This window comes from Camelus bactrianus, chromosome 25, assembly GCF_048773025.1.
Source record: "Camelus bactrianus isolate YW-2024 breed Bactrian camel chromosome 25, ASM4877302v1, whole genome shotgun sequence".
In the NCBI taxonomy this organism is placed as follows: domain Eukaryota; kingdom Metazoa; phylum Chordata; class Mammalia; order Artiodactyla; family Camelidae; genus Camelus; species Camelus bactrianus.
This window is the reverse complement of record NC_133563.1, coordinates 23,367,447-23,393,935: the sequence shown is the minus strand read 5'-3', so window position 1 is coordinate 23,393,935 and position 26,489 is coordinate 23,367,447. Positions and strand designations below refer to the sequence as shown.

The 26,489-nt window shown below is 38.3% G+C and overlaps 2 protein-coding genes across 5 annotated transcripts in view; one reads left to right on the top strand and one right to left on the bottom strand.

Moving 5' to 3' along the window:
* Positions 1-11,428, top strand: part of MRPL13 (mitochondrial ribosomal protein L13) — a 38,987-nt gene extending 27,559 nt beyond the window's left edge. For both annotated transcript variants that reach the window (XM_010972598.3, XM_045508445.2), the window contains exon 7: positions 11,152-11,428. In XM_010972598.3, the coding sequence (XP_010970900.1) occupies positions 11,152-11,173 (22 nt within the window). In that variant the 3' untranslated portion in view covers positions 11,174-11,428. The remainder of the gene's footprint in view (positions 1-11,151) is intronic.
* A 13,335-nt stretch (positions 11,429-24,763) lies between these two features.
* Positions 24,764-26,489, bottom strand: part of COL14A1 (collagen type XIV alpha 1 chain) — a 184,362-nt gene continuing 182,636 nt past the window's right edge. For 2 of the 3 annotated variants that reach the window (XM_074352992.1, XM_074352993.1), the window contains exon 48: positions 24,764-25,610. In XM_074352992.1, coding sequence (XP_074209093.1) covers positions 25,531-25,610 — 80 coding nt within the window. In that variant the 3' untranslated portion in view covers positions 24,764-25,530. Of the gene's footprint in view, positions 26,441-26,489 lie in introns of all 3 variants that reach the window. The other variant, XM_074352994.1, reaches the window with a different exon arrangement.

The following is a 26,489-nucleotide window of genomic DNA, read 5'->3' as shown; positions in this document are numbered from 1 at the left end:
TGGTAGGTGGTTTATGTGCCTTGTATCTAATTCTCTCACAGGCCAATTAAGATAAATATTTTGTCCCTATTTTTAATACTAAACCAAAGATCAGCTGGTTTATAATACAGCCTGGATTTGAACCTAACTGGATCTGATTTCAAAACCTGTGTTCTTTCCACAGAAACACACTAATTCATTAATTTATTTATTCAGTAAATACATATTACCTACCTCTTCTGTTTAAGACATTATAATAAGCACTGGGGAACACACTGGAGAAATTACATTAAAGCAATTTTTTAGTTCAGTTTTACAAGTTTTTCTTGAGTTTATACTAGATGCTATACCTTTTGGTAGATTCCTGGAAGAAACAGGTGATGAAGCATTTAAATGTAACTTCCTCCAGAAGTCCTTCCTATAATCCTTGAGCTGGGTTAGGCCTCCTTTACAGGGTCCAGTTGTGCACTTTCCTTTTCTTTTACTGTGTTTACTGTCATGTAATTAAATATTTGTGTGATTATCTGTTTAATGTCATTCCCTTACTAGACTCCAGGAGGGACCTGTAGATTGTCTTGTTTAGCAGTGAGCACAGCGACTGGCTCTTGAAGTAGGCACTCAGCAAGTATTTACTGAATGAACAAATGAAGTAGAATATCCTTTTATCACCTTTTATAAACGGAACTAGAAATAGTCTTTAGTAAAGTGAAGGTAGTAAAATTCTCCAATTTAATACTAATTCTTCATGTTAGAATTAATGAAATTGACCAACTTTGAAAACTTGGTTTTATTATTTTTGTTTCCATTCACTGTATCATCTGAATTAACCAGCTGCTTTCAGTTAATATCAAATGCGGGATTAAGAAACTGTGAAAACTTGAAAAAACTGATTTTATGGTATCTGATATTTTTATCAGCTTATTATCAGGATACATTCTCTAAAGTGAGGAAGTGTTTTCTGTTATTCTCTCATGTTTTGGTTTTGATTGCTTGACAGTGACATAATTATTGACCAGAAACTATATATTATGTGACCAGATTTGATTCTAACAACTAAATTAAGTGTGGGGTATTTTTGTCTTTTCCTTGGTTCCTTTTTAGGTGTCTGTTTAATAGTTTGCCTTCTTGGCTAACCTAAGAATTTTTATTTCTTTTTATTTAAATTTGTATTTTTATCCAGATCATATAGATAAATCAGTAGTTTGTGAAAATAAATAGTTTTAAAGTTTGTTTCAAATGCTATGGTAATTACAGTTATTCTCCACTTTAGCATCTGAGAGATGAAGCTTCTGAACTCCTTTGATAAATTTTATTTTTCCTAAAGTGTAAAGAAATTCTAATTAACTTGTTCTTAAAGATTTACATGTCATTTATTCAAAATATATCTAATGTGCCTTTTCCTACTTAAACTACATAGAACTTATATTTATTCTTAAAACTAAACCCACATAAATACAGAACATTTTTCTAGAAAGGTGTTATTCTTTAAAAGAGATGTGAAATTTGCAACAAATTGAAATTAATCCCTAATTTATAGAAACCTTTTATTAGCTTAAATTTACCACCCTGGAACCGATCCTTTCTAAGAATTCACATAATATAACAGACAACATTTACTTCAAACATGATACTTTTTGTAAAGTAAACTCGGGCATTCAATTAAAAAATATTTTACTTCTTGTGATTTAAAAAGTACTAAACATTCATTGTAGAAAATAAGATACAAACATAAGGAAGTAAATTTATTTCCCCTTACTTAACATTTTGATGTGTTAACTTCCTACTTCTTTGTGTTTGTTTTTGTGTTGTGTGTATTTTACAAATTTGGGAAACATGGTTTTCTCTAAATACGATATCACTGAATGTTTTCCCAGTTATAAAGTCTTTTCCCCATACGCATGATGTTTAATGGCTGCAGGATATGACATTTTATTCTGTAAATATAAGTATGTCATATCTGATTGTCTTATAGAAACTCATCAATCAACTTATGTTCCTAAGACAGGTGTGGTACTTTTTTTTTTTTTTTCAACTGGAAAACCATATGTGCTGTTTAGCCAGATACGTGATCAAACACATATTATGCATGTGGAGTTACATATCATACATCTTACAGTGTATTCTAAATAGGTTAAATTAAGCAGTATAATAATATAATAACCATTCACGACAAATTATATTTAACGTTATTAGAGTGACAGAGTACTAATCATTTTACCAAGTGATTGCTCATTCATCTAAAACAAATTAGGGGTGACTGAGTGCCTTCATTATGTTAATCCAATTAGAAAGGGCTTTTCTATAATTATTTTTAAGGAACCTTTTAGAGAAACTTAGAGCCACTTGATACATTTTTGAGTTACTTTTCAGGGAATGGATTTTCCTGCCCTTTCTTTTCATTCCAAGTTTCCCTATGGCAGGAATATACAACGGACACCAGGCTTTCCTTAGTGCTTATTAAAGTTGTGCTCTTTTCTCACTAGTAGCCAGTAGCTACACAATATACATTAATTTATTTTCTCAAAATAACATGGGTATACACTTCCTGAAATTTGAGGATATATAATGGTATAGGTGTACCAGTTATTAAAATAAATTATTCAATATTTTATTCTCCTGCATATTAGAGCTGACAGTTGTTTGTTTGTTTTTTTACCTTGGAACGCATGTGACCAGGAGAAAATATGCATTTTGGTATCAACCAAAAACTTATTGCTTAAGAAATAGATGATGCTTTAGTTCAGGGCTATCTCACAGAACTTTCCACAATGACTATCTGAGCTATTGTCTAAGACAGTAACTACTAGCCTCGTGCAGTTCGAGTACTTCCTCTGTGGCTAGTGTGACGGAGGAATTGAATTTTTAATTTTATGTATGTAATTTGAATTGATGTTTCAGTAGCCTCATGTGACTAGTGACTACCTGGTTGTTTACCATATAATAAAGTTCTAGTATAAAATACTATATCCATTAGAATCACAGTTAAAATATTTGACTGCACCATGCAAGGCAGTTCCTTGACAATGGGACTCCTCGTTACCAATAGATTTGCCTTTATGAGAAAAAAATTTTTTTCTCCTTTTGAGAAGGAACCTACTTAAAATATGCTTTTGTTCCACCCAAAATAGCGAAGCCAAGAGTATAATATTCCTTTGGATGTAGTCATTGGAATTTATTCAAGATATATCTGATGGTGAACCTGCAGAGACTTGACTGAAACAGATGTACCTGGATTGCACTATAAATAAATAGACACAAAAATAGCTTGCTTTGGTTTTTGTTTCTCTAGCAGTAAAACCTAACATATAGCATAAAAATGTACATTTTATAATTGCAACTGTTATTAGCATCTGGTTCATTATAAGCTCTTTAGCTTTTCTGTTCGAAATGAAAAGCTTTTGAGCAACAGTAATAATTGTCAAACTAAACTTTGAACCCAGTAGGTGATTGACAAAATTGTTTTAATTAAAAGCTACCATTGTTGGGATTTTTTTTTAACATTTTTTATTGATTTATAATCATTTTACAGCATTGTGTCAAATTCCAGTGTAGAGCACAGTTTTTCAGTTATACATGAACATATATATTCATTGTCACATTTTTTTCTCTGTGAGCTACCATAAGATCTTGTATATTTCATTTACATTGTTTTACATCACAAAAGTTATATTCTCTCAGGGCTAACTTCAGCATACTTTAGATTTTCTTATGCTAGTTGTTTATTTTTAAAGCAATGGTAGACAGAAGGAAAGACACTGATATTTATAAGGAAACTATAAATTTTATTTTATAACTAAAATCCATTTTCTCATATGAGAAGTTTTGTCTCTACCCTTCATTTCTTAGTGTGTATACTTGGTGTGTTAGTCTTTTTTTTACATCTCTTGGATACATAAATTGTGTCAGAATATGTTATGAAATTGTATTTTGTGTTTCTTTCACATCGATTTGTAGGCACTTTTTTTTTTTAGCTTTATGTTTTTATTTATTATTGTATTATTTAATTATTTTATTTTGGTGGGGGGAGGTAACTAGGTTTATTTTTAGAGGAGGTACTGGGGATTGAACCCAGACCTCATGCATTTTAAGCAAGAACTCTACCACTTGAGCTACACCCTCCCCCCCTTGTATTTTGTGTTTCTTGATGGTACAAAGGAAATGCGCATTTGCTGTGTGCAAGTGGTGATTGTACAGTGTGCACTTAGAATATTTCAGAACGTTTCTCAAAGGAAGAACAGCAATGCTGTCTGTCTCTTCTTCATAATTCAGTTGCCTGAGATTGTAGCTTTCAAATGGTCAGTTTATTTTAATACTATCAATAATTACTTTCGTAATCATTGCAGTTTCGCCAACACATTACAAAACCACACTAATCATGGAAACTATAATTGCTGTCACCGTAATGAGGATTCTTCATTATGTAGGGTAAAAATAAAACTTGGTGCGTTTGAAACTTATTTTTAATTTTCATTTTTACAAAATTCTGTAGGAGAGCTTTTCTTAGGAAAAACGAGGTATGTGGAAAATTTCAACTTGAATTGCTTCACGTTATACACAGAGTGATGAAACAAAACCAAAAAAGAAATGTATTTTTTTATTCCTAACTCGTTAAATCAGTAATGCTTTATTTTAAACATAACCCTCACCTCAGTAGATAAAGTAAGTGTGGAAAGTTTCAGCATCAGTAAATGCTTGAAAACAGATGTTTATGATGAAAACCTACGTTCCTGGTTTAATACTCAGAGTGTGCTATTAGAAGTGTGCCTGCAAAGAGAGAGGGCGGCGAGGATGAAAAAGAGGAGACATGAAGACAACCGTGATTGGCTCTGAAATTGTCTTTGCTGAAAGTAGGAGTAGATTTAGGGAATTTAATAGTTAATTCACCCAGCTCTGTAAAATGAAAACAGGTGCCAGGAATGGTAGCCCTGGGAAAGGGTGAGCATCCTGGCTAGTCTGTAGCTCTATGTGAAAGCAAGGGTTTCAGCTCTGTGCTTGCCCTCTGATGTAAAAGCTGTTCACCGCCCACCCCACCCCTAACCTGCAGATTTTCAGTTTTGGTTAAATGAATATCCTGAAAAAAAATCATTTTCTCTATGCCTTTATTAAATGTGCTTCAAATTAGAGACTTACAGACAGTGGAGAAGGATTTTTACCTTTTCAAAACCCATAAGGAAATGGGATCTGGATATCTTCAAGATTTTCCATAGTTGTACGCTAGTCTAGTCATGGGGCATTTTCCTATAAGATTTAACTTAATTTGCTACTCTTCACAGTCAGAAGTTATTAGCTGGACTTGGGGAGCAAGTGTGCGTTCCAACTTTTCCATCATTTCAACCAGCTCAGCATTGGCTTAAATCATAGACCTCAGTATTTCCAATCTTGAATTTTGCTCAAATTAAGCATTCTACACTATACTGTTCTTTTGGAGATGAACAAATTAGGACTGGTTGCTGAAATAAAAAGCAATCTCTATTTGAACAACCAAAACCAAATTATTTACATTTCCTAACCAGTAGAGCTTATGAATTAACAGTAATAATTGAAAGTAACAATAATTCCTGTTCACCTTAATTGAGAAAAAAAATTGATTAAAAAAATTTTAACAGTCTTGTGAGTTTAGTGTTTTAAAAAAGCACTGTTGAACTTTTTTGCTCAGGCTGGTGATGCAGTGCCTGGGGGAATTCATACAGAAGCGCCCTTGCTCTGCCTCACTGTTACCAGTACAGCTGGCATCTTTAGTTCAGGGGATATGTGATGTGAGCAGATATCCTGGAATGGTTTCTTCTAAATAATTCCATTCTTACGGTGGAAATGACTTAAAATTCGATCAACCTGGTCTTTTATATTTCTTAAATAACATTATTCCACTATCCAAAATTTACTCTAGTCTTTTAAATGTTTTGTTGGTGTAAGCATTATACTGAGAAGTATTACTTAGGAGTAAAAAGACAAAGTCTAAGGGAGAATAAAATATTTTTGAGATTTACTACACTTAAATTATGCTTAATTTCATGGATTTACAGCAGAACTTTTGAATGCTATTTTTCCCTTGGAAAATAACTTCATCTTGATGGGATGAAGAATATTAAGTGTCTGTAATTGAACTGTGACATAAACCATGTGTTTTATAGCTTTATGTTTAATTTTATTCACAAACCAAATGTATTTTTCTACCATTTTATAATGAAAACTAAGATCTCTGAGAAGATTTTTCCTGAAGCCAAAGATTCGTTTATAGAAATATCCCCATTTCAAGATGATGTAGATGTGTTGGCCTCTGTCATTTTTGTGTTCTGAACTTGAATCTTTGCATTTTTGAGATGTTTGTTTCATTTTAATGAGTGGCAGTGTTGTGTTTGTTTAATCTAATGAGTGGCAGGCAACATTTTGCATAAGGATGTCTATGGTAAAGGATTTGCCATAGAAAATAGAGAATTATGTGAGATGTAGTATGGTTTTAACGTTTTTGAACAATCACAAGCACCACAGAATACTTTCTATAGCTCATACAAGCCTTTTTTGTAAGTTCTGTTCCCTCATCAAAAAAGTGGCATTATTTTTCAAAGATAAAGTTTTCTGTTGGTGACAAGTATTAAGTGCAAAATGAATTGTTGCTGTAGAACATTTAATAGTTATGAAAATTTAGCAGTTTAGAAAATGAATTAAAGAAAGTCTTCTGTGGGCTAATTCTTTGAAGATTCTTTAATCTCCCAAGTATACCCTAAGCATGTGTATGAAAGCTTCAGACTTCTAGCTTTCACTTCAGAGATCAAAGTGTGTGTGTGTGTGTGTGTGTGTGTGTGTGTTCTTCTGTTACAAAATGCACTCTCTAAAGACAAGACTTTGTCTTGCTCATTGCGGTGTCCCACATGCCCACTGCTGGACTTGACACTCAGGAATCTGTGCTGAACGAGTGAATGAATGAGTGGAATCTTATCTCCCTGAAAGAGGAATGGACTTTCAATTCATGGAGTGTGCTAAATCATGTATATTGGTCTTTGCTTATTTAAATCTTGCTTAATAACTATAACTAAAATAGAACTTTTTCTCAACAGTCTGTGACTTAGTGCAACCCTGATAAACCCAATTTTGGATGCTTTATATTACATATAAAGAAAAGATCATGCTAATTTTATTAAAACATAAGTTATATTTCTATCAAGGATTAAATTTCTTTTAAAAAATGAATAGGTATTAGCTTTCTATAATAGCATTTGAAATGTGTCTTCAGAGTTTTCCTGAGATTCTAAACACTATTCTAAAATGAAAACTGTTACTATTTATAAATAAATTAAACTTATATAATATTATTGTCTATTTTAAAACTTCATGATTTGTTTGCAATGAAACAGTGACAAAGAACTATATCAAATATAGACTATAAATTCACCCATCATCCATCTGGCAAAAGATCAAGCCATCTTATTAAAGTTCATTAAAGTTTCAAACAACATTTAAGCATCTGTATAGTCGGAAAAACAATATACCAGATTTCTTGGTGCCAGATTTCTTGCTTTTAAAAATTATTTAATCTAGTAAAGAGATTATGTAGATATAAACATAAAATAGGATAAATATATAAGCAGCATAATCTGAGAATTCATTCTGATTAAATGTAATATTGCTGTCTGTAGATTAGCAAATTTTAAAGAACCTAAATACAGTGACATCTACTCAGTTACTAAAGCTACAGTTTAATGTCTCTTTAATGATAGATGCCAGAGGAATTTTAGTATCTAGCCTCTGTAGATGTTCATCATAATTTAAAATTACTGATGTATCAGAAAAGCATGAAGCTGCCTGTTAATGAGTCCTCTGGTGGGGAAAGAGCCAGAAGGACACTAAATAGCAATTCGAATCATCTCTAGCTAATGTGCAAGTATGTTACCTTCTGTCAGGCACAGTATAGTTTTAGAAATTTCTTACTAAAAGTGCTTCTTTTGCTTCTTCAACATCTTCAAATAGCCATCTCCTCTGTCTTATGAATAGCTCTGTCGGAGGTCTGAGGTGAACCCTTGCTAGTCAATGTGTGGTCCATGGACCAGCATTGCATCCCATGGGAACGTGTTAAAAATGAAGCATCATGAGCCCCTTTACAGACTACCTGAATCAAAATCTGCATCTTTACAAGAGCCCAGACGACTTGTACACCCACTGAAGTTTGAGAAGCACTCAAGGACGTAGCCCTCCCCTCCCCTCCCCTTTCTCATGTTATCTTGGATTGCCTTCTTTTAGCGGAAGGGAATAAGCAGTCCAAGTGTGCTGCGTGTGTGCCTGCTTTCATTTGTGTGGAGAGAACCATAGAACCATATTTAGTGTAAAAACCTCACTTTTCCCTACAGGGGTACCTCCTGAAGCCATGTAATATTTTTTAATTGCTTCCAGCGTGAGTTGATGTTTCTAGCTAGGCGAACATCTGAAGTATCTAGTCTCTTGGCCATAATACTGTTTTTCTCCCTGGGGAGCAAATTAACCATCTGCAAAAGACCCCAATGAGGAAAGGATGAGTTTGCAAACAAAGTGGCATTTTCAAGGCAGTCACTTAAAATGATAAATATCTTACATGCATCCACTACATGCAGGATACTGTGCTAATTGCTGAAATTATAGGATGAATTGTGCTGGGACTCTGCCTTCAAAGGAACCAACAGCCTAATAAGAGTTATGTAGAATAGAGTGGTGCTTGCAAGCACGGGAGTCAGAAGGTCTACTCTAGATCACTACCATCCACTTCCTAGCTGTGTATCCTTAGACAAGTCACTCAGCTCCCCTGAATGTCAGTTTTAAGAACTGTCAATTGGGGTTGATACCAGTGTCTTTCTCACAATGTAGGTGGGAGGATAATATGAGATAGTGCATGTGAGGTAGTTAGTATTACTTCATGGCATCTAGTAAGCACTCAGCATTGTTATTTACGTAAGTGAGGGCAAGTATAATTTGAGAAACACTGTAATAGAAGTACGCGTGAAGTTCTCTGGCAATCTCAGCAAGAAGAGCCCTGCCTAAGTTAGAAAGGAAGAGCTGTGGAGGGCTTCCCAGGACATGTGATTTTGGGGGTGGATTTTGAAGAATTAAGCAAAGATAAGAAATATTCCAAGCGGAGAAAATTTCAAGTACCCAAGCCCAGAGCTGTGAAAGTTTATCTGGGCAGAAGCAAGTAGTGTAATGTGAACAGAACATAGAGGGACAGGTTGTGGGAAAGCATGACAGAAGGGAGAACTGGGGCCATGGGAAGGAGGGCTCTGTATTGAATTCCAAGGTGTTCAAATTTGACAAAGCAGTGGAGGGCTAGTGATTCGTAACTAGGGCCACATGTGGAAGTGGGATAAGAAAGAATCTGTGTTAGAGACCCTCAGATGGCTTCCCCTTCACCCCATTTCTCCTAAACTCCAAATCCTAGTTACTAGCTGCCTGCCATGTCCAGACGATCATTCAGAACCAAGATCCTTCCCTTCGGACTCTGTTCTTCGGCCTAGATTCCCTCTCCTGAAAACACAAGCAGCGTTGCCGCTCACTGAGTTCTTCAAGCTGAACGTTAGCATCATCCTTGCGCTGTCCTTTTCCAGAAGCTCCTCCTGCATCATCTCCCTGGCCCCTTCCCGCCCTTTCTCCTGACATGTTACTTCTGTGCTTCTTAAACCCTGCCCCTGTCCTTTCTTCTCACTCATCACTGCTGCAGCCTTAACAGAGCCCTCATCTTCATCCTCCTCGCTTCCTGCAAAACACCTTGAAACAAAATTGAGGTTTATTGGCTTCAGGTCACTGTCAGCATTTTTTACGTGACAGTTGACCCCTCCATACACATTTCTTATTTAACTTCTAAATTCCATTAAAAGGTACTTTTGTTATCTCATTGTTAGTAAATTACCTTTTGGTGTGAAAACAACCAGACTGTGACTAAAGCACATGTAATTTTATTGAGGGGAATTGCAGAGACTTCTTGTTAGGACTTCGTGTTAGAAATCTTAGAAGATTTCTTTCCAAGGGCATCACCACCACCCTTTTGTAATTATGTGAGCCAGCTGGACGGGAGAATAAATCGTTGCCCTGGTGTCTCCTGACTGGGAACTTTGATTGTACTGAGTCATATGAAGAGTAGAAGGGTACACTCTGGAGCCCCTCTCAGCTGTCATTTCAGACTGTTAGTTCCCAGACTTTGGATGCAGTTTTTACATTTGAAAAGAGATTTCAAAAACAGCGACAAAGCACTGCAGTGTCTCTTGTTCTAGAATGACGAAGTGGTGAAGTATATTTGGTTAGTTTCCCAGATCAGTGCCTGTGTTCCTCAGAGTTAAATAATTTTAAGTTGTAACGTAGTTCATTTACTTAGTTACTAGACTCTTGGTCTTACAGCTGGGCTATCTGGTCTCTTGTATGTTTATTTAAGAAAACATGCTATAAATGTAGAAAGGGACAAAATAAGTTTTTTCAGGGCAAACGGTTCATCTAGTTCTTAAAAGAATTCAAGTTTGAATATTTTTATAGCAGTTTCAAAAATACCTTTTTAGTTTACTTATTCTAAATTCCTTTCAAAAATTCCATAGCAGCTTAATACCTACAAATAAACTTCTATGTGTAAAAGGTAGCAGGACACATTTTATAATTCCCTATTTAACGTTTCTCTGAAAGTGTTCTTTAGCTTACTACTGGAAGCAACTTTCAGGTATGATTAATCCTACAAATACATAAGTGAAGAAAAGACCACTTACATGTGTATAATAAATGTACAATTAAAATATCAAATGGATAATGTTTATAAAATTTATTTTGTATATTACAATGAAAATTAAATTTAGCATATGATAATACAAATAGGTTAATTACTCAGATTTTGCCATTATTAGGTAGATCCGTATCTTTATATGTAATCCTTTCTATTAAAAGGGCTTTTGAGAAATTGAATTCACATTTTTAAGTTACTAAATACATTCATACATAGACATAAGGGGGGATCTATATTTATACTCTCAAAAAGAACTTGGGAATTGTCACTTAACTGTTCTACTTTGTGATGATTTGGCCTTAAAAGTGTTTTTCAAAGATTTAGATACAATATTTATCTTGGTGAACTGTTGCTTTCATTTTAAAATGGAAAAATAAATCTTCCTTCATCAGGCAGGAGAAAAGGAAATAATGATTCGTGAAAAAATAAATTTTGATTTTGTCTTTCAGACCTGAAGATTATCGGCTGTAGGAACAAGAAAATAAGTGTGGTGACTGAAACTTCTTCCTGCTGAGTTTCTCCTGCCTGCAGGGCAGCGTGAAAGAGCTGCCGCCTTTTGACAAGAAGGCTGTTTCGGGCGCTGGAAGTGGTGGGGAAAGGCCAGGAAGGGGGACTCCTTCCATGGGAAGTGTCAATAAAATACATTACATTTTACAGAATTGTTTTATTATGATAATCTGCTTTGAATGTTATAAATGATAAGAATAAAACTGCTTGCTTGGTTAACTATTGAATTTCACATTTAATGAAAAAAGCAAACCCTGAATAGCATTGCAGTTGAAGTTGCCAAGTGCCCGATACATCTGCACATCCTTCAAGTTCCAAATGTCTGTTCTTGACACCTGGGAAAACAAGCCCCACCTTCACTTTTCCTTTCAGTGCCTACTTTATCTAACCTCCCATCCATCTAAATTCATCCCTCCAGCTCAGTAGGATAGAGTATTTCCTGAGGTTATTTCCAAAATGCTTCATCTTTCTCTATGCCCCACATAGCCTGTTGGTCTCTGGGACACCAAAATAACAAAACAGTGCCTGTCTGCTCCCTAGAAATCCCACTGCCCCACCTGTGATGCTGTTTGCAGACCCCCACCGTGTGTCCATCTCTCTCTTGTTGGCTCCTGTTCACTTCTGTGCTGGGCACTGACACTGGGCCACAGGGATCAATATGTCCAGCAAAATCTCTTCTCTGGAAATTAAGATGTTGAGACACTGTATTTGGGCATTTTTAATGGTAGTTTCTCTTCTCTTGCCCTAGCCAATCAAGGAGTGAGTTTTGGATCATTTTTCCCATGGTTGTAGGTGCTTCGAGTACACCAGACAAAAATTCCTCCCTACTAAAGCTGCTGCATAGGAGCCGGAGGCTTATTTCAGTGGCTTACACCGAAGATCACTACGTCAAAAGTAAGGAATGGGTGGAGCTTCCTTTTGGTCCAGCAGTTAACGGCCACTTCCTCGTGAATAGTAGCTGTTGACCAGTACCTGGCCATTGCAGGGTGGAAAGGAGCTGTCAATAGACTTGTAAATAAGTGTTCCTGAGTGTTGGAGGTACTGATAAAATGATGTATGAGCTGCGATATAAGTACATTTAGGGGAAAATAGTAACTAACATTACATACAAAGTATTGCTAGTAAGCACCAGCTAATGTGCCAAACACAGCTGCTTTATATAAATTCATTCATTTAATCCATACATCAACCCTGTAATATATTTAGTTGCCCTCCCCATTTAGAAATGGTCACACTAAGGCAGCAATACGTAACTTGGCCAAGGTCACAGAAATGCTAAGTGGTAAAGTCAGGATTTGAATCCAGGCAGTTTGGCTCAGAAGTCCATAGACTTAGCCACCGCTAGATGAGAAAAAGTATGTTTCACAAATTCTGTAACAAAGCAAGTATAACCAGGTACTGGTCAACAGCTCCTATTCACGAGGAAGTGGCCGTTAACTGCTGGACCAAAAGGAATCTCCACCCTTTCCTTACTTTTGATGTAGTGATCTTCGGTGTAAGTCACAGAAATGAGCCTCCGGCTCCTAGTGCAGCAGCTTTAGTAGGGAGGAAGTTTTGTCTGGTATATTCGGAGCACCTACAACCATGTCTGGCACATTTTTCTTGGTTGAGAAAGGATCACTGAAGAAAGCCCTTGTTTTTAACACAACTGCAGGATCTGAAGAGGTGTGGTCATAGCAACATGGTTTATAATAATACTGAGCATAGTCATCATAACACAGTCAGCCCTCCATATCCACGGACGCAGAACCTGCAGATTCAGAGGGTCTGTTACATCACGCAATTGTATATATGGGCCTGGAGCATCCTCGGATTTTGGTATCCACAGGGATTCCTGGGAACTACTCCCCTGTAGATACTGACAGACAACTGTATTAAATATTCATGAAGAATATTGAAACCAATCACCGTAAACCTCACTCACTTGCTGTGTGGGAGCCCCTTTGGCAGGAAGAGGGGCTTCCTGATCCTATAGACCCATGTAGATCTAAATGGGCTATGTTGTTGGAACTGAATTGCTTCTCCTTGCTGCTGGGAGTTAACTCCACTTTTTGCATTTAGAGAGAACCAGAGCAAAGAGGCCCTTGCACCAAGTTAAGCGGCCTTTAGAAGCAGAAACTAATTATTAGACTTTACAGTCCTGCCCATTCGCTGTTGCTTGAGAGTTTTAACAGCCTGTCCTGTCCATATCCTAGGAAAGCACAACCACAAGTAGCCAAATAAAGATCACAACCTGCTGTAGGGGACCCAGCAGCTTGAGGGGGGAAGACAAGCTGGACCACTAGAATCGTAGCTCTTATTAAAGTGAATAGAAGAAACAGAAGAGAACTTTTAAAAATAAGGATTCTTACAGAAAAATAAGGAAATCATAAGTATTCCAAGTATCACATGGGAAGGAAAAGAAAAGTGACGTATATATGTTCTGTTGCTGTGTGTGTCTATACGGTGCAGATAACGCATCAAGTCACTAAAATCAAAATCGTATTTGTTCATACACAATTTTTTACCAGCTGCCTGTGTGTTACGCTATTGAGTAACACCAGGTAAATGTGACAAACACCATCCAGCTGAGCACAGTGACCCTGTGGAAGAATAATACAAAACACCGTATCTCTTCATTTTCCCCAAGTGCATTGCCTGCTGCATCTCCCCAATAAACATGAGTTGTGTCCTCATTATAGGTCACAAAGGACAAAAGGGAACGCCTTAAGTATTGTGGAGTTTTGAAACAAGAGAAAATGTGATTTTGCAATAGCCAGCGAGCCTAAAGTAATCACATTGATGAACACGGGAGGCAATACTAAAAAAGAAAAAAAGAAAGACACAAAAGCTTAATTCTAACTCTCCAGTAATCAGCCTGCTTTCTGGGGAATTGAAAATGGAAACGCACTTATTTGCAGTGGGTTGAAGATAATGTCAAACCTCATGCAACGGAGAGCACTTTGTGTGTCTGGTCTCATTTGGGCCCTACAAACAGCTTCTTTCTGAGAGGGGGCAATTAACAAAACAACAGTTGGATTTCTGTTGTGAACCGGTTCAGATGAATGAAAAACAGAACAATAAGCCACCGCCATCAACCTCTGATTTCCCATTTCATTCGAAAAACCATAGTATTCCTCCCAGCTGTTCTCCATGGTTCAAAAACAACAACTCCACTAGAGACACATCCACCCAATAAACTTCACATCTTGTCAAAATAACAGTCTATATTTACTATGCTTATTAGGAACTTGAGACGTTTAAAATCATGGTGGTTCTTTTGTATCACTTACAAGGCGTAGGTACAAGTTTTGAGTTTTCTGCCTCAACTCCATTTTCCCATAAACTCATAATCCATCACACAGGGATTATTTTTCAGGAATGCATATGCGACCTTATAGGACAGACAGCTGTACTCACCATAAATCCTGATTTAGCACATCCTGTGAGGCTGACTCTGCTTCCAGGCTCCTAAGAGGTAACACTCCCCCAACCCCAGCAGAAGTGGCCACATGGGGGACACTGTACGACAGTCTGGTGCCATCCCCCTATCATGCCTGGGTCGGAGTAGGGCTCACCTCACTGTGAGGCCTCCCGAATGGACATAGTGACCTTGTTCCATGGCATGCCCTCATCCCCAGGCATGAGTTATATCCTGGGTGCAATTAGGACCTGCAGGTGGGCCAACATAGAGCTAAGTTCTAAAGTACGTTGTTAAAGCCATCCTTTACCCAGAATGCAATCCTTTCCTTTCTCATCCTACTTCCTACACTAAATTTACAAAGTGAAATGTGATTTATATTTACTGTGATTGGTGAGATTGATAAATAATGTCTCTTGTTTAGATGAACTGGGCCATGAGCTGGCCCAGAGACTAGGATTGCAGTGGTGAAGCAATGTTACCATCTTTAAAAGTGACAGAAGAGCAGATTTTTGTTTTACTAGTCAGGTTTAACCCAAATGAAGGCAGTTAAAAAAAAATGCATGTAAATTACAGTTATCAGTGTCTTACTATGGCTCCTTCCTCTCCTTTCTTGCTAATTCCCTTCTGGCTAGATCCAGACACTGTCACTATGCTTGTGCCCCATCTCCTTTCTCTGCTGCATGACTTGTTTTCCTACCTTCTCCTGGAAAAGAGGGTTAGTACCACAGTTGGCCAAGAGCAACATTGAATGTCCAGGTCTCTCCTGGCTGAAAATCCTCCCATAGACCAGATAGCAAGTTGTGAGTTTGCAAAGCCTAAACATCCCAGGAGGGGTTCTGCTGCCAATCTCTACAATGCTGTTTGAATTGGATAGAACCCTATTTAAGAAGGTATGATCCTTCCCAGACAGACATTAAGGCTCCATTTCAACTTAAATGCAGGCTCTTGCAGAGAAATGCTATTTCTCTCTCTCTCTCTCTGCCCAAAAATCTAAAGTAAGAGAGCTGAGTAGTTTTGCAGCATCACTACCGCTCTGGGCTTCGCCTTAGAAGAATGTAAACCTGTGATCAGGTATCAGTAAAACAGACGGTCACTCCACGTGAGGGCCAATTTTTATTAGGCTGACTGCCAGGAAGGTTTAAGATACATTTTCCACATGAAGGCAGCACAAACAGGACCTCTGAAGGAGGTCAGTGCCATTTGGTCCACGAGGAGCTCTTTGATTTCCAACAAATCTGTATTTCAAGTCTTCACTTTGCTTTCACTGCCTTCATTTTTCAATTCCAAAGTTAATACCTATTAAAGCCTTGCAAACAGTGGCTGCCAGAAGGGCGTCTGTTGCTCCCGGAACACCTGTGCTTTATAGAGTGGGGTTACGCAGCTCCAACTTGTCAACCTGTATTAAATCCTTTAGCATCCACACTTTGAAATGGTGATGCCATCTGGCATCTTCTTTAGCAATCTTGAAACTAAAAAGGGTTTTTAATAGAGGAAATTCTGAGCATAAAGCCTATCTGTCTTTTACTTGTTGGCAAATTTGCCAGTCCCAATATTATTATAAATTGTTAGAAAAGTATTATCACTCTACCATTATGCACTGTTACCGACACGGGGGTCAGGCAGAGCCAGGAAATCACGGAGAAATGTGAATATGTGTGCCCCACAGAAAACTTGATCTGGAGGTTTAAACCTTGGCAGCGCTGACTAATTAGCCAACCCTCTATAAAATTAAATTAAATTAAATTAAAAAGAGATCAGCTGCTGCTCTATTTCACTCATTCAACCAATATTTATGTTCCAGAAACTAAGTGCTTGAGACATATATGTGAATAAAAGTTTCCTGTTAGCATGGCGTGCTAGTGCGATTTATAATAAGAAATATATATAATATATATACTTGCTATGTATGTATTTGATATATATACTTGACACAAACCTATACTTGACATATATGATACATAATCTATGTATGTATAATCTATGATACATAATCTAGCAAATATATGTGTGTGTGTGTGTATATTTGATCTCTGTCCCTGTTTTTAACACACAGCTCTTAAAAACATTGGTATTTCCTGCGTGATGAGAGCCATAAAGGTGTCTTTTGTTATATTAATCAGGAGCTTTTGGCCCACATCTAAAGATGGCAGGGAGGGGAACAGAGCTGGAGTTTGAGATAATTACCAACAGTCAATGATTTAGTTAGTTATATCTCAGTAAAAACTCAAAGGTCAAGATTCTGAGAGCTTCTGGGTTGGGGAACCAAAACACATCCACATGTCAACGTGCCGGGCCCCAAACTTCGTAGGGGCAGAGGCTCCTTTGCTCAGGGCTTCACCCTGTTTATTTCTTCATCTGGCTGTTGATTCGTATCCTTTAATATTCTTCGTAATAAACCAGTAATCTAGTGAGTGAAGTGAAGTTTACTGAGTCCCGTGAGCCGCCCTAGCAATACATCAAACCCAAGGAGAGGGGTCATGAAAATCTCTGATTTACAGCCAGTTGATCAGAAGCACCGGTGAGAACCTGGCCTCGTGATTGACATCTGAAATGGAGGCCGTCTTGTGGAGCTGAGCTCTTAACCTATGGTATCTGATGCTACGTCCTGGTAGATAGTGTCAGGGTTGAGTTAAATCTGTGGGACGCCTGGACAGTGTCCACGGAGAGAGAGCAATCCATGAAGTTATATCTGGAGGAAAAGCATTCCAGGCAGTGGTAATGACAAGAGCACAGGCTCTGTGATGGGCAGGTCGCTGGGGCATTCCAGGAACAGCAAGGAGTTAGCATGGCCTCCCCCAAAGTCAAACACCTTCCATCTCACGACTTGACAGTCCTAGAAGACCTTGAAGTCCTGGGCATTCAGATGGCAAAAGGGAAAAAAAAAAAAAAAACAGGTAGACGAGATACCTATCCCTCTTAACTCTCTTGAATTGGAAGCCACAGATGTATTTCATAGGTTGAGAACATACCACATAGCCATACTTAGGGAAGTCTGGAAATGAGAAGTTAATGTGTGCTCAAGAAGAAAGGAATATCGTTTTGGCTGAAGCCAGCCTGACTCTAACACAGCAGCCACTGTGAAATTATCTGACACTGGGCAGGAGTGTCTCTTTGGTGATACTAGAGTTAGAGAGAAGAGAAATTCAGTCTTTAATCAGTTAATTGAAGAATTTACAGACAACTCCAAGCAAATACAGGTCCCTGATAAGTAATAAAGCAGGTGATTGATTCCAAACACACCTGGTATTTCTGCAGTCAGTGCCTGCTTTGATAGACATAAAAACTCAAAAACAAGAACTAAATATTAAGCTTCAGCAATGGTGTCCAGCCACACTCTTTCTGGTAACCATAAATGTCACTGTCCGGCTGTCTAGAAATATGAGAGCAGACACCATCAGCCTGTTTGCACACTGCCAAGCTGGCAGGTAGATGGTTACTGGGTTAACGGTCCCTTTGATCACACTCCGTTCATTAAAGCTGTCTTTGTCACTGTAGGTATAGACCAGTTCCCTCAGAAAGCACTCCAGATACGGACCGTAGATATTCCAGGAGAAGAAAAGTAAACTTCCCCAACACTGGACAACGTGGGCAGACTATTATTGCCACCTGAGCATTCAGCTTTTAAATGGTGTCCTGTCCACTTTTCTAGCTTTTCTGTTGCCTGTAGTTATGAGGGTTGTGGCTCTCTCATAGTTTGATAAAACCACCTCACACTTAAGAGGAAAATAAGAGATAGAAAGTGCTGGCAGCACTCCAAGAACAAGAGTCAGCGGCCAGTGACAATGGAGATTTAGGCAGCAGGGCTTCTGACTTGTCCTGTCCAAATCTGATAATTGGAATGTTTGTCAAAAAAGAACTCTATTTGTGATGTTCAATCCTTCTCAGCCTCCAAACTTGTCAGCTCAGTATCATAATCAAAGCATACAGATGAGAAGAGACAGTGAAAAAGTGAAAACACATGGATTTTCTAATAACCAAATTCTCTTCAATATGTCTATTCAGTACCTGAGCACATTCAAACAACAATGACTTCTCAGAGTGAAATCTGAGCCGGTTAATGATCTTGCGACATGAGTTTTATCACTATTTTGCGATACGATTTTAACAGGAATCACAGAATCTGGAACAAATGACAAGACAGTGAGAAATGGAGACAACAGCCTTCAGTAATTACATGTCTCTTTTCTATCCAACTCCATTAGTTTTGTTTTGTTACTAGGCAAAATTCATTTTGGAGCTGAAGAAAAGATAGTTTTACTTCTCTGGATTTCATTATAAAACTTTAAGTTAGGTTAATAAAGTTGAATTTCACTACAGTGGTCATGGATTTTTTTTTAAAATCAATAAGATAAAATGCATTAAACATTTTAGAAACTAACAGTGAAATATGGTTATTCATGCCAGCATGTGTTTTTTTAATTACATAGTAAGATACGGAGGAAACAGTAAATCATTACCAACATCTGTGCATTTAGAAATGCTACCAAAACAAGCAAATAAGTTCACCCCTTCTACTGCCCCTTTTGTTCTGCTTTTAAAATTATCATTACCTATCATCCTCTAAACAGTAGTGACTCATTTTTCTTCATTCACATCGTTAATTATGATGATATTTAAAAGGTGATACATTAATTTGTAAAGTAGAATTTTGCCCTGAAGTCTTTTGTGATTATCCTATGAAGTATTAAGCTTCTGAGAGCCCATGCTTGCTGCAAAACATTTTTCAGACAATATAGAAACATTGAGCATCAACAGTTAAGTGGAAGGAACACTTTACACGATCCCATACCCAGGAGGTAAGGATGTTACGTGTCTGGAGTTTATTCCTCCTAATTTTTTTCAATGCAGGTAGATGAACAGAATAATAGATAAATATTGTACATACTGTTCTGCAACTTGCTGTTTTCATTTGATAATAGGTTTAAGTATCTCGTGTCAGCCAAATTTCTAATCAAATTATTTAGTCCAATAAATAATGTAAAACTACTCCAAGTATATTCATGTGGTTAATTTTCATTAAGGACAGAGTTATTCTAGAGAGTACAGAATAACCAGGATTTTATGGCAAAGGAATTCTCTGAACTCTGAGCTTTCTAGCACACATGGAGCCTTTACAACAGGGTTTCAAATGCCACATCAAATCACAACAAAAAGTTATGATTTTCTTAGACCAATTATTTTGGTTCATACCTTGGAAACCTCCATTCTGTGTTTGAACAGCCCTTCTTCTGGGGGATGGGCCCAAAGGGATTAAGTCCTGAAGGTCCTCACAACCTAAATTAGTCATCCAAAATCACTCCCCACCTTCCTGAGTCTCTATCTGCTGTTAACACTGCTCTTACTCTGAAAAAAGCAGAAAAACCTCAAAACCATCATTGTCTCTTCCTCCACAAGTTTTTATCTCAGTGAAATTACCATTCACTCAGTCTCCCAAACTTGAAATTTTGAAGCCATTCTTACCTTCTGTCTGTCATCCCCCCAACCTTACCTCATCAGCCATCAAGTTATGCCCCAGTACACACTTCCTCATCAGCTCTCCAAGCTCTCTCCTCCTCTCCCTCACTGCACTGCTGTGGTCCAGGCCCTCAGCATCTGAACTCCTGCAACAGGCAGGGCAGTGTGTGCAGGGAGGGGGTGGGGAGCTATGAGAGCAAATCACGGAGAGTTAGAATCCCTTCTTTGCCTCTTCTGTGGATGTGTGTCACCTTGGACACGTTACTTACTTTACGTGTTTGATCACTCGTCAAAAGGGAATACTTACCTAACTTATGGAAATCAACTTAATATAAGGTATCCAGAACAGAAGCGAGTACATGGGAGGTCTTCATTAAATGTCTTTTTCCTTCCTTGATCTTTCCCCACACCTGTCTATCTTATATGTAAATTGTTCCTTCAAATAAGCCCAATCAGGTCACTCCCCTAGTTAAAGACTCTCGCTGGCTTCCTATTGCCTTCAGGCAGAAATCTGAATATCTTACCATGGGATAGATCTTCCATAATCTTGCTTCAACTTAGAGTGGGGAAGCTAGGACACTCCTATGTCATCATATTTACCTTTTTTCCCCCAGCACTCTAATATGTGGCTGAATCCATGGCAGATAATAATTAAAAGTTTCATAGATGGATGCATGCATGTACAAAAGATGGACAAATATACAAACACATGAATGAATACATTTACAGGAAAACAGGATTTAAATACCTCTCCCTCACTTTCTGAAGAACTTAACAGATCTGAATTCGCAAGTTTTAGGAAGCTAATCACTCCTTCCCAGGCATGACTGCTGTCTCCCAAATATTCTGGCTTATAACTAGAGGAAACTCTTCCCATTATAGACAGAGTACATGATTTGGCTCAGATTATAAATCAAACTGAGCTAGGATGAGATGATTCTACAAACATTTATTGAGCAGCTGTCAAGTGCTGAGCACACTGTGGGCGGTCTGAGAGCTCTTAAGGAATGCACACAAGTAATATGGGTGCACAGAGGCGAAAGAACTAACTAGAAAAGGGGACTGGTGTCGTGGTTATGGAGGTTGTGAGGTGGTCATGGTGGGGTTCTGGGAAGGCTTCGCACAGCAAAAGGAGCCTGGCTTCATTTTGAAGGCTGAGTATGAATATAAGTAGGTCATTTAAACTGGGGTGGGATAAAGAAGAAGGCTTTCCAAGGGGAAGAAAAAGCATGCCAAAGATAGAGAAATAACAGCGAGTACGCACCAAGGGTTTTGCCACTAGCTCATCGTGGCTGTAGTTTGGAGAATATTTAGCTGAGAGACACATTTCAAAATAAAATAAGAATAGCCAGGTTGGAGAACTTGTGGAAACAAAATTAAAAGAGGGCTAGAAGGTGGGAAATGCTCCAGGTGATCTCGTTCATTCCCGTAGCCTTTCTTCCTTCCTTCCTTCCCTTTTCCTTCCTTCCTTTCTTCCTTTCTTTCCCTTTTTCTTCCTTCCTTTCTTTCTTTTCTTTCTTTTTCTTTCTTTCTTTCTTTTTCTTTCTCTTTCTTTTTCTTTCTTTCCTTTTTCTTTCATTCTTTCTTCCTTCCTTTCTTTCTTTCTTTCTTTCTTTCTTTCTTTCTTTCTTTCTTTCTTTCTTTCTTTCTTCCTTCCTTCCTTCCTTCCTTCCTTCCTTCCTTCCTTCCTTTCTTTTCTTCCTTCCTTCCTGCCTTTCTTCCTTTTTTCCTTTCCATTGAGGTACAGTCAGTTACAATGTGTCAATTCCTGGTGCACGGCACACTATCTCAGTCATGCACACACATACATATATTCATTTTCATATTTTTTCCTTAAAGGTTATTACAAGATATTGAATATAGTTTCCTGTGCTATACAGAAGAAACTTGCTCTTTTTCATCTATTTTTATGTATAGTGGTAACATTTGCAAATCTCAAACTTCTAAATTTATCCCTTCCCACCCCCCACCATAGCCTTTAAATACTGCCTGTACACACCTGACTCCTAAATTTTTTCTCTTGCCCTGACTGCTCTCCCAAACTCTGACTCACGTAATTAACCCCTCAGTCATCTCCTAAATGGAACTCGTCAGCCACTCTGCCCCAAGTGGGTCATTCTCAAAGTGATAAATGTATCTCCATCCTCCGGGTTGCTTCTGCCAGTCACCTGGGATATCCTACATACGTTCCTCTCCTTGTCTCCGTTTCCGGTTGATTAACAAGGTCTGTCAATTCCATTAGCTTAGTTCAGTCCTCTATCATTTTTCATGAGACCATTATAATAGCATAACTAATGTTTTCTCATCCACTATGATCTGTGCAACTTGAATGATCTCAGTGTTTCTCAAGCTGTAGCCCACTGAGCACTGGAGATACTCAGTGGGGGAAAAAAAAAAAAGGCAGAGTCGCTAACCCAGAGGAGTGCAACAGAATCTTTGGGAACTCTTCAGGGTCCAGGAGTCTATAATCTAATGAGGCCCATCTCCACCCCTTTCTGCCATGAAGATTAAAGAATCACCAGCTTGTGAGGCAGAGTAGTCTAGAGGTTAAGAATGGATACATTGTGCCAGAATACTTAGGTTGGAATTCTTGCTGTGTGTCCTTGGGAGTCACTTAACTTTTTCTGTGCTTCCGTCTCCTCATTGGGACAACTTGGATAATAGTGAACTAGCTCTTGAGTTGTTGTGAGGATCACATGAGTTAACACATTAAGTGGTAGCTTTGATTGCTTCTCACCAATATTTCTAGTTCTCCTCTGACTCCCAACACATGGGGAGCATGTCCTTCTCCCCGCTGGGGGGTTCAATGTGCTCGTGCCATTTACTCAGACCACTGAAATGTCGGTGCAGCAATGTGTGTCACTTCTGAAGGGAGCAGGGGAAATGGTTCCCTCTTCTCTGTCCACCCATTTCGAAGCAGGTGCTCCTTTCTGCTCTCTTCATTATTCCTGTCTTAGCACGTTTCCTGTGTCTTTCATACCATTCGTTTTGCTTGCTTATTCACTTATTTCCCGCCGTTCTCCAGCACTAGAGAGGACGCTTCAGGGGCACAAGCCCACATCTCTCTTGTTCATGGTTTTTATCCTCATAATTAAAACTGTCCCTGGTACACAGCAAGATTAATTAGGGGAAAATGGGGTGAGGCAGAGGAGGTAGAAAAGAAAGGGGAAGGGAAGGCTGTCTTGGAATTAAATCGAGGTCCTTCTGAATACAAAATTCTACCCTAAAATGACTATTCCCTAAAGAAATAGAGCTTTTCTAACAAAAGTGATAAGAATTCTGAAGAGTCATATCTGTTTAATGAAATGATGCTTTATTATTTTCAGAAATGATATAAACTATAAATAAAGCTATAAGTATCTTCCTGCCAAAATAAGTAAGTCAGTAAAAATGCACTTCAAAATAAACTTTTATTACAAGGCAATGCATTGTAAACACAAAAAATCTTGAATTTGAATTACACCTTTAATTTTGAACTTTTCACTCAATAAAAACCTCGTGTACTGGGTCCAATTGATGACAAATCATAAACTAATGAAACGTTCCCGTGGCTTAAATAAACAAATTTAGATCTCCAAGGAAAATCAAAGCCAAGTGCACTTGCACAACTCCAGAATATGAATGGGCTAGAACCTTCAGTGGCTTACACTTGACCACTTATATCAAACTCTGAGTGTCTTCTGAGTGACACATTAGTCTACATGTTTTCTAAAGACCAAACACTGAAACATACAGAATATCCTTCTTGAGACTTACTTGTTAAAGAGTAAGAAATCTGAGATACAAAGGAATGAAGGGACTAAGGACATAACCCAGTCATTTAAAGAGGAGTTCTCTCTGGTGATTCCAGGTCAGGTCATTCTGATCAATCTTGTGCAAGCTTTCTTCCTCATTACTCCTGCTTTCTACATGTGGAATCATGTACCATAACTAGAAAGAACCATTGTTGGTTATCTGCTCACAGTCTTCTTTCATTTCCTGCAAAGGCATAAAAAGCAAAAACAAAAAACCCTATTTGCCTGGATTCCCCAAAGGCACACATAGACCTTTCTGTTTGGAATCTTTGGAAGGAAAGGTCTTAAACCAACCTATGTAGTGAGGGGACCCAAAGAAGTTCACAGACATCCCTGATCCAGGAAGGATCCAGCTTCCCTACTTTTGTCAATTAGCTGTTATTAGGGAGATGCCACAGAGGACAAGGAATATACATTAAGTTTATGGCTCCCTCTCATCTCTCTTCTCAACGAACAATTAATAGAATCCAAATCTTTTTCAAACATCTGGTGTTTTCCTTTGTAAGCAAAAGGCAAATTATACTAGATTCAGCCTCATTTCCTCTCTGTCTTCTAGAGTTTTTTTCAGACATTTTTTAAAACCAAAAGAGAAATGGGTTCTTCAGCCAACCACTGGCAAACATTTTTTTAGCATCAGTCTTACATTTTCACAGTCATTGCTGTCTGGTGAGTTACACATGAGTAATAGAATTCTGCCAGTCTCTTAGGCTCAAGTGAGCTGCTTTTCCTGTTCAGCATCCTACCGCACTCAGAATGAATGAATGAATAAATGAATGAATGAATGAAAGTCTGAATGCCTGTCTAAAGGAAGGCAACTGTTGTTTTTCTGGCTAAACCTCAGCTAAGACTATAAAAGTTTAAGGTGATGCACAGAAATGCAATAAAATAGAAAGAACCCATGTATATTGTTTTAAATTTTTATTTGCTTATAAAAAAAGAATGGAAATAGGTTTGCAAACACATATCTGCATGTACAAAGTAATCCATGTGGTTAAGGAGGGAAAGCTCTGGAACGTACTGTGGGATGGACTGTTCATCAAAACTGGATCTCTTTGCGTCAGAATCAGTGGAAAGTCATTATTTTACATGTCAAACAAAAATCTCCTTTTACAATCACCGAATTCAGAAAGGTCATATTCTAGCACATATTCCTGGATACCAGTGGAGCTAGTTACCAAGTGATCTCAGAGTTGGACATATCAACTAAGCAAGAGGTAGTTTCTCTGATCATGTTCCTTTTTTTCTGTTCAGCAAGGTCATTCGTACAGGGGACAGGGATAAATGGCATAGTCATTGAATTCCTTTGAATTCCTGTTCTGCTGGGACCGTATTTCCCTCAAACACAACCACACCTGTCTTGTTGCTTCTGAGGACTTGAGATCATCTAACACAGAAAAGATTCCAGAGCTCAAACTTTTTTGCCAATTTTTTGTTGAGTGCGCCATTAAAACAACAAAGAGAAATCAATCCTACGGTGTCATGGATGAAGGGGATTTTTTAAAAATATAATTTTTTGTTGATAATAACAATATTCAACACATCCAAGGAGGAGATGTAGGCTGGTGAAACGAGCCCCCAAAAGGCAGCATACAAACCACACAACGACATTCTTCTTGACTAAGTTGCCTTAAGAGCTTTTGTGGTTGGTCTTCCAAGTTCTCCTGAGACTATCAGATCCCGGAGCCCCACAGTTCCATGGCTTCCAGCTCGTCTTGAACAGGGGTGAATTCTGGCTGATCAGGATGAGAAACTAGAGAAGAAGAGTGGGGGTGGGGACTTGATAGAACCCAGGAACCATAAATTGATATCCTCTCCTCATATGGGTCCACAGAGACATAGAGTTGGTCACTAAAGTACAGAGATATCCTGCTTGGGGAGAAAGTAGCAGCCACCTTTATCCCCCACGCTGCTTGCACCTTCCGCACGAGGTCTCAGATGGTTAGTGAAAGGAGGACGGGACAGATACACGGCAGAAACCGTTAGCAAACGAGCATCGCAGCCAAGTGCTTAAATATTATATGTTTTATTTACAAAAGAAACCCTGAAATGTCAGCAGAATTATGCAAGAAAAATAAATTTTAAAAACCAATCTCATGTTAGAAGCCCATCACCAGGGGACAGTAGGGAAGGGAGGTGATCAGAAGAGGAAGGGGTAGGAGACTGGTCAGGGAGAAAGATGCCCATCCTTGTGGGAGGGGACAGGAAAGAGGAGAAGGACATTGAAGTAACTATTCCTGGGCCGTCACCTAGGGAAGGCTGAGATACATTCCTGGTAGACAATCTTACACCTACACTCAGGCTGACATGGAGCAGTCAGTTCCTATGACAACTGACACATGTGATTTGCTTATGTTCCAGTATTATCGTTGTATGTGTTTGGAGCAGGGAGGGCAGGAGATGTGAAAGTGGGCAGGTAGGGAAGCAGGTGAGGCAGGGAAGCGGCGTGCCCATTGTTAGGGGCAGAGGCTGGGTGTGGTGGTCAACAGGACAGTTCTGTATCTATAGCCAATTGCCCAGCCCAATGTAATCAGAGTGGAAGAGTTCCACGTCAGTGCTGGTAATCATTGTAAGGGATCAGATCTTAATAAGGGACAGGGAGATTTGAGAGAACAGGGAGGGAAGAGATGAA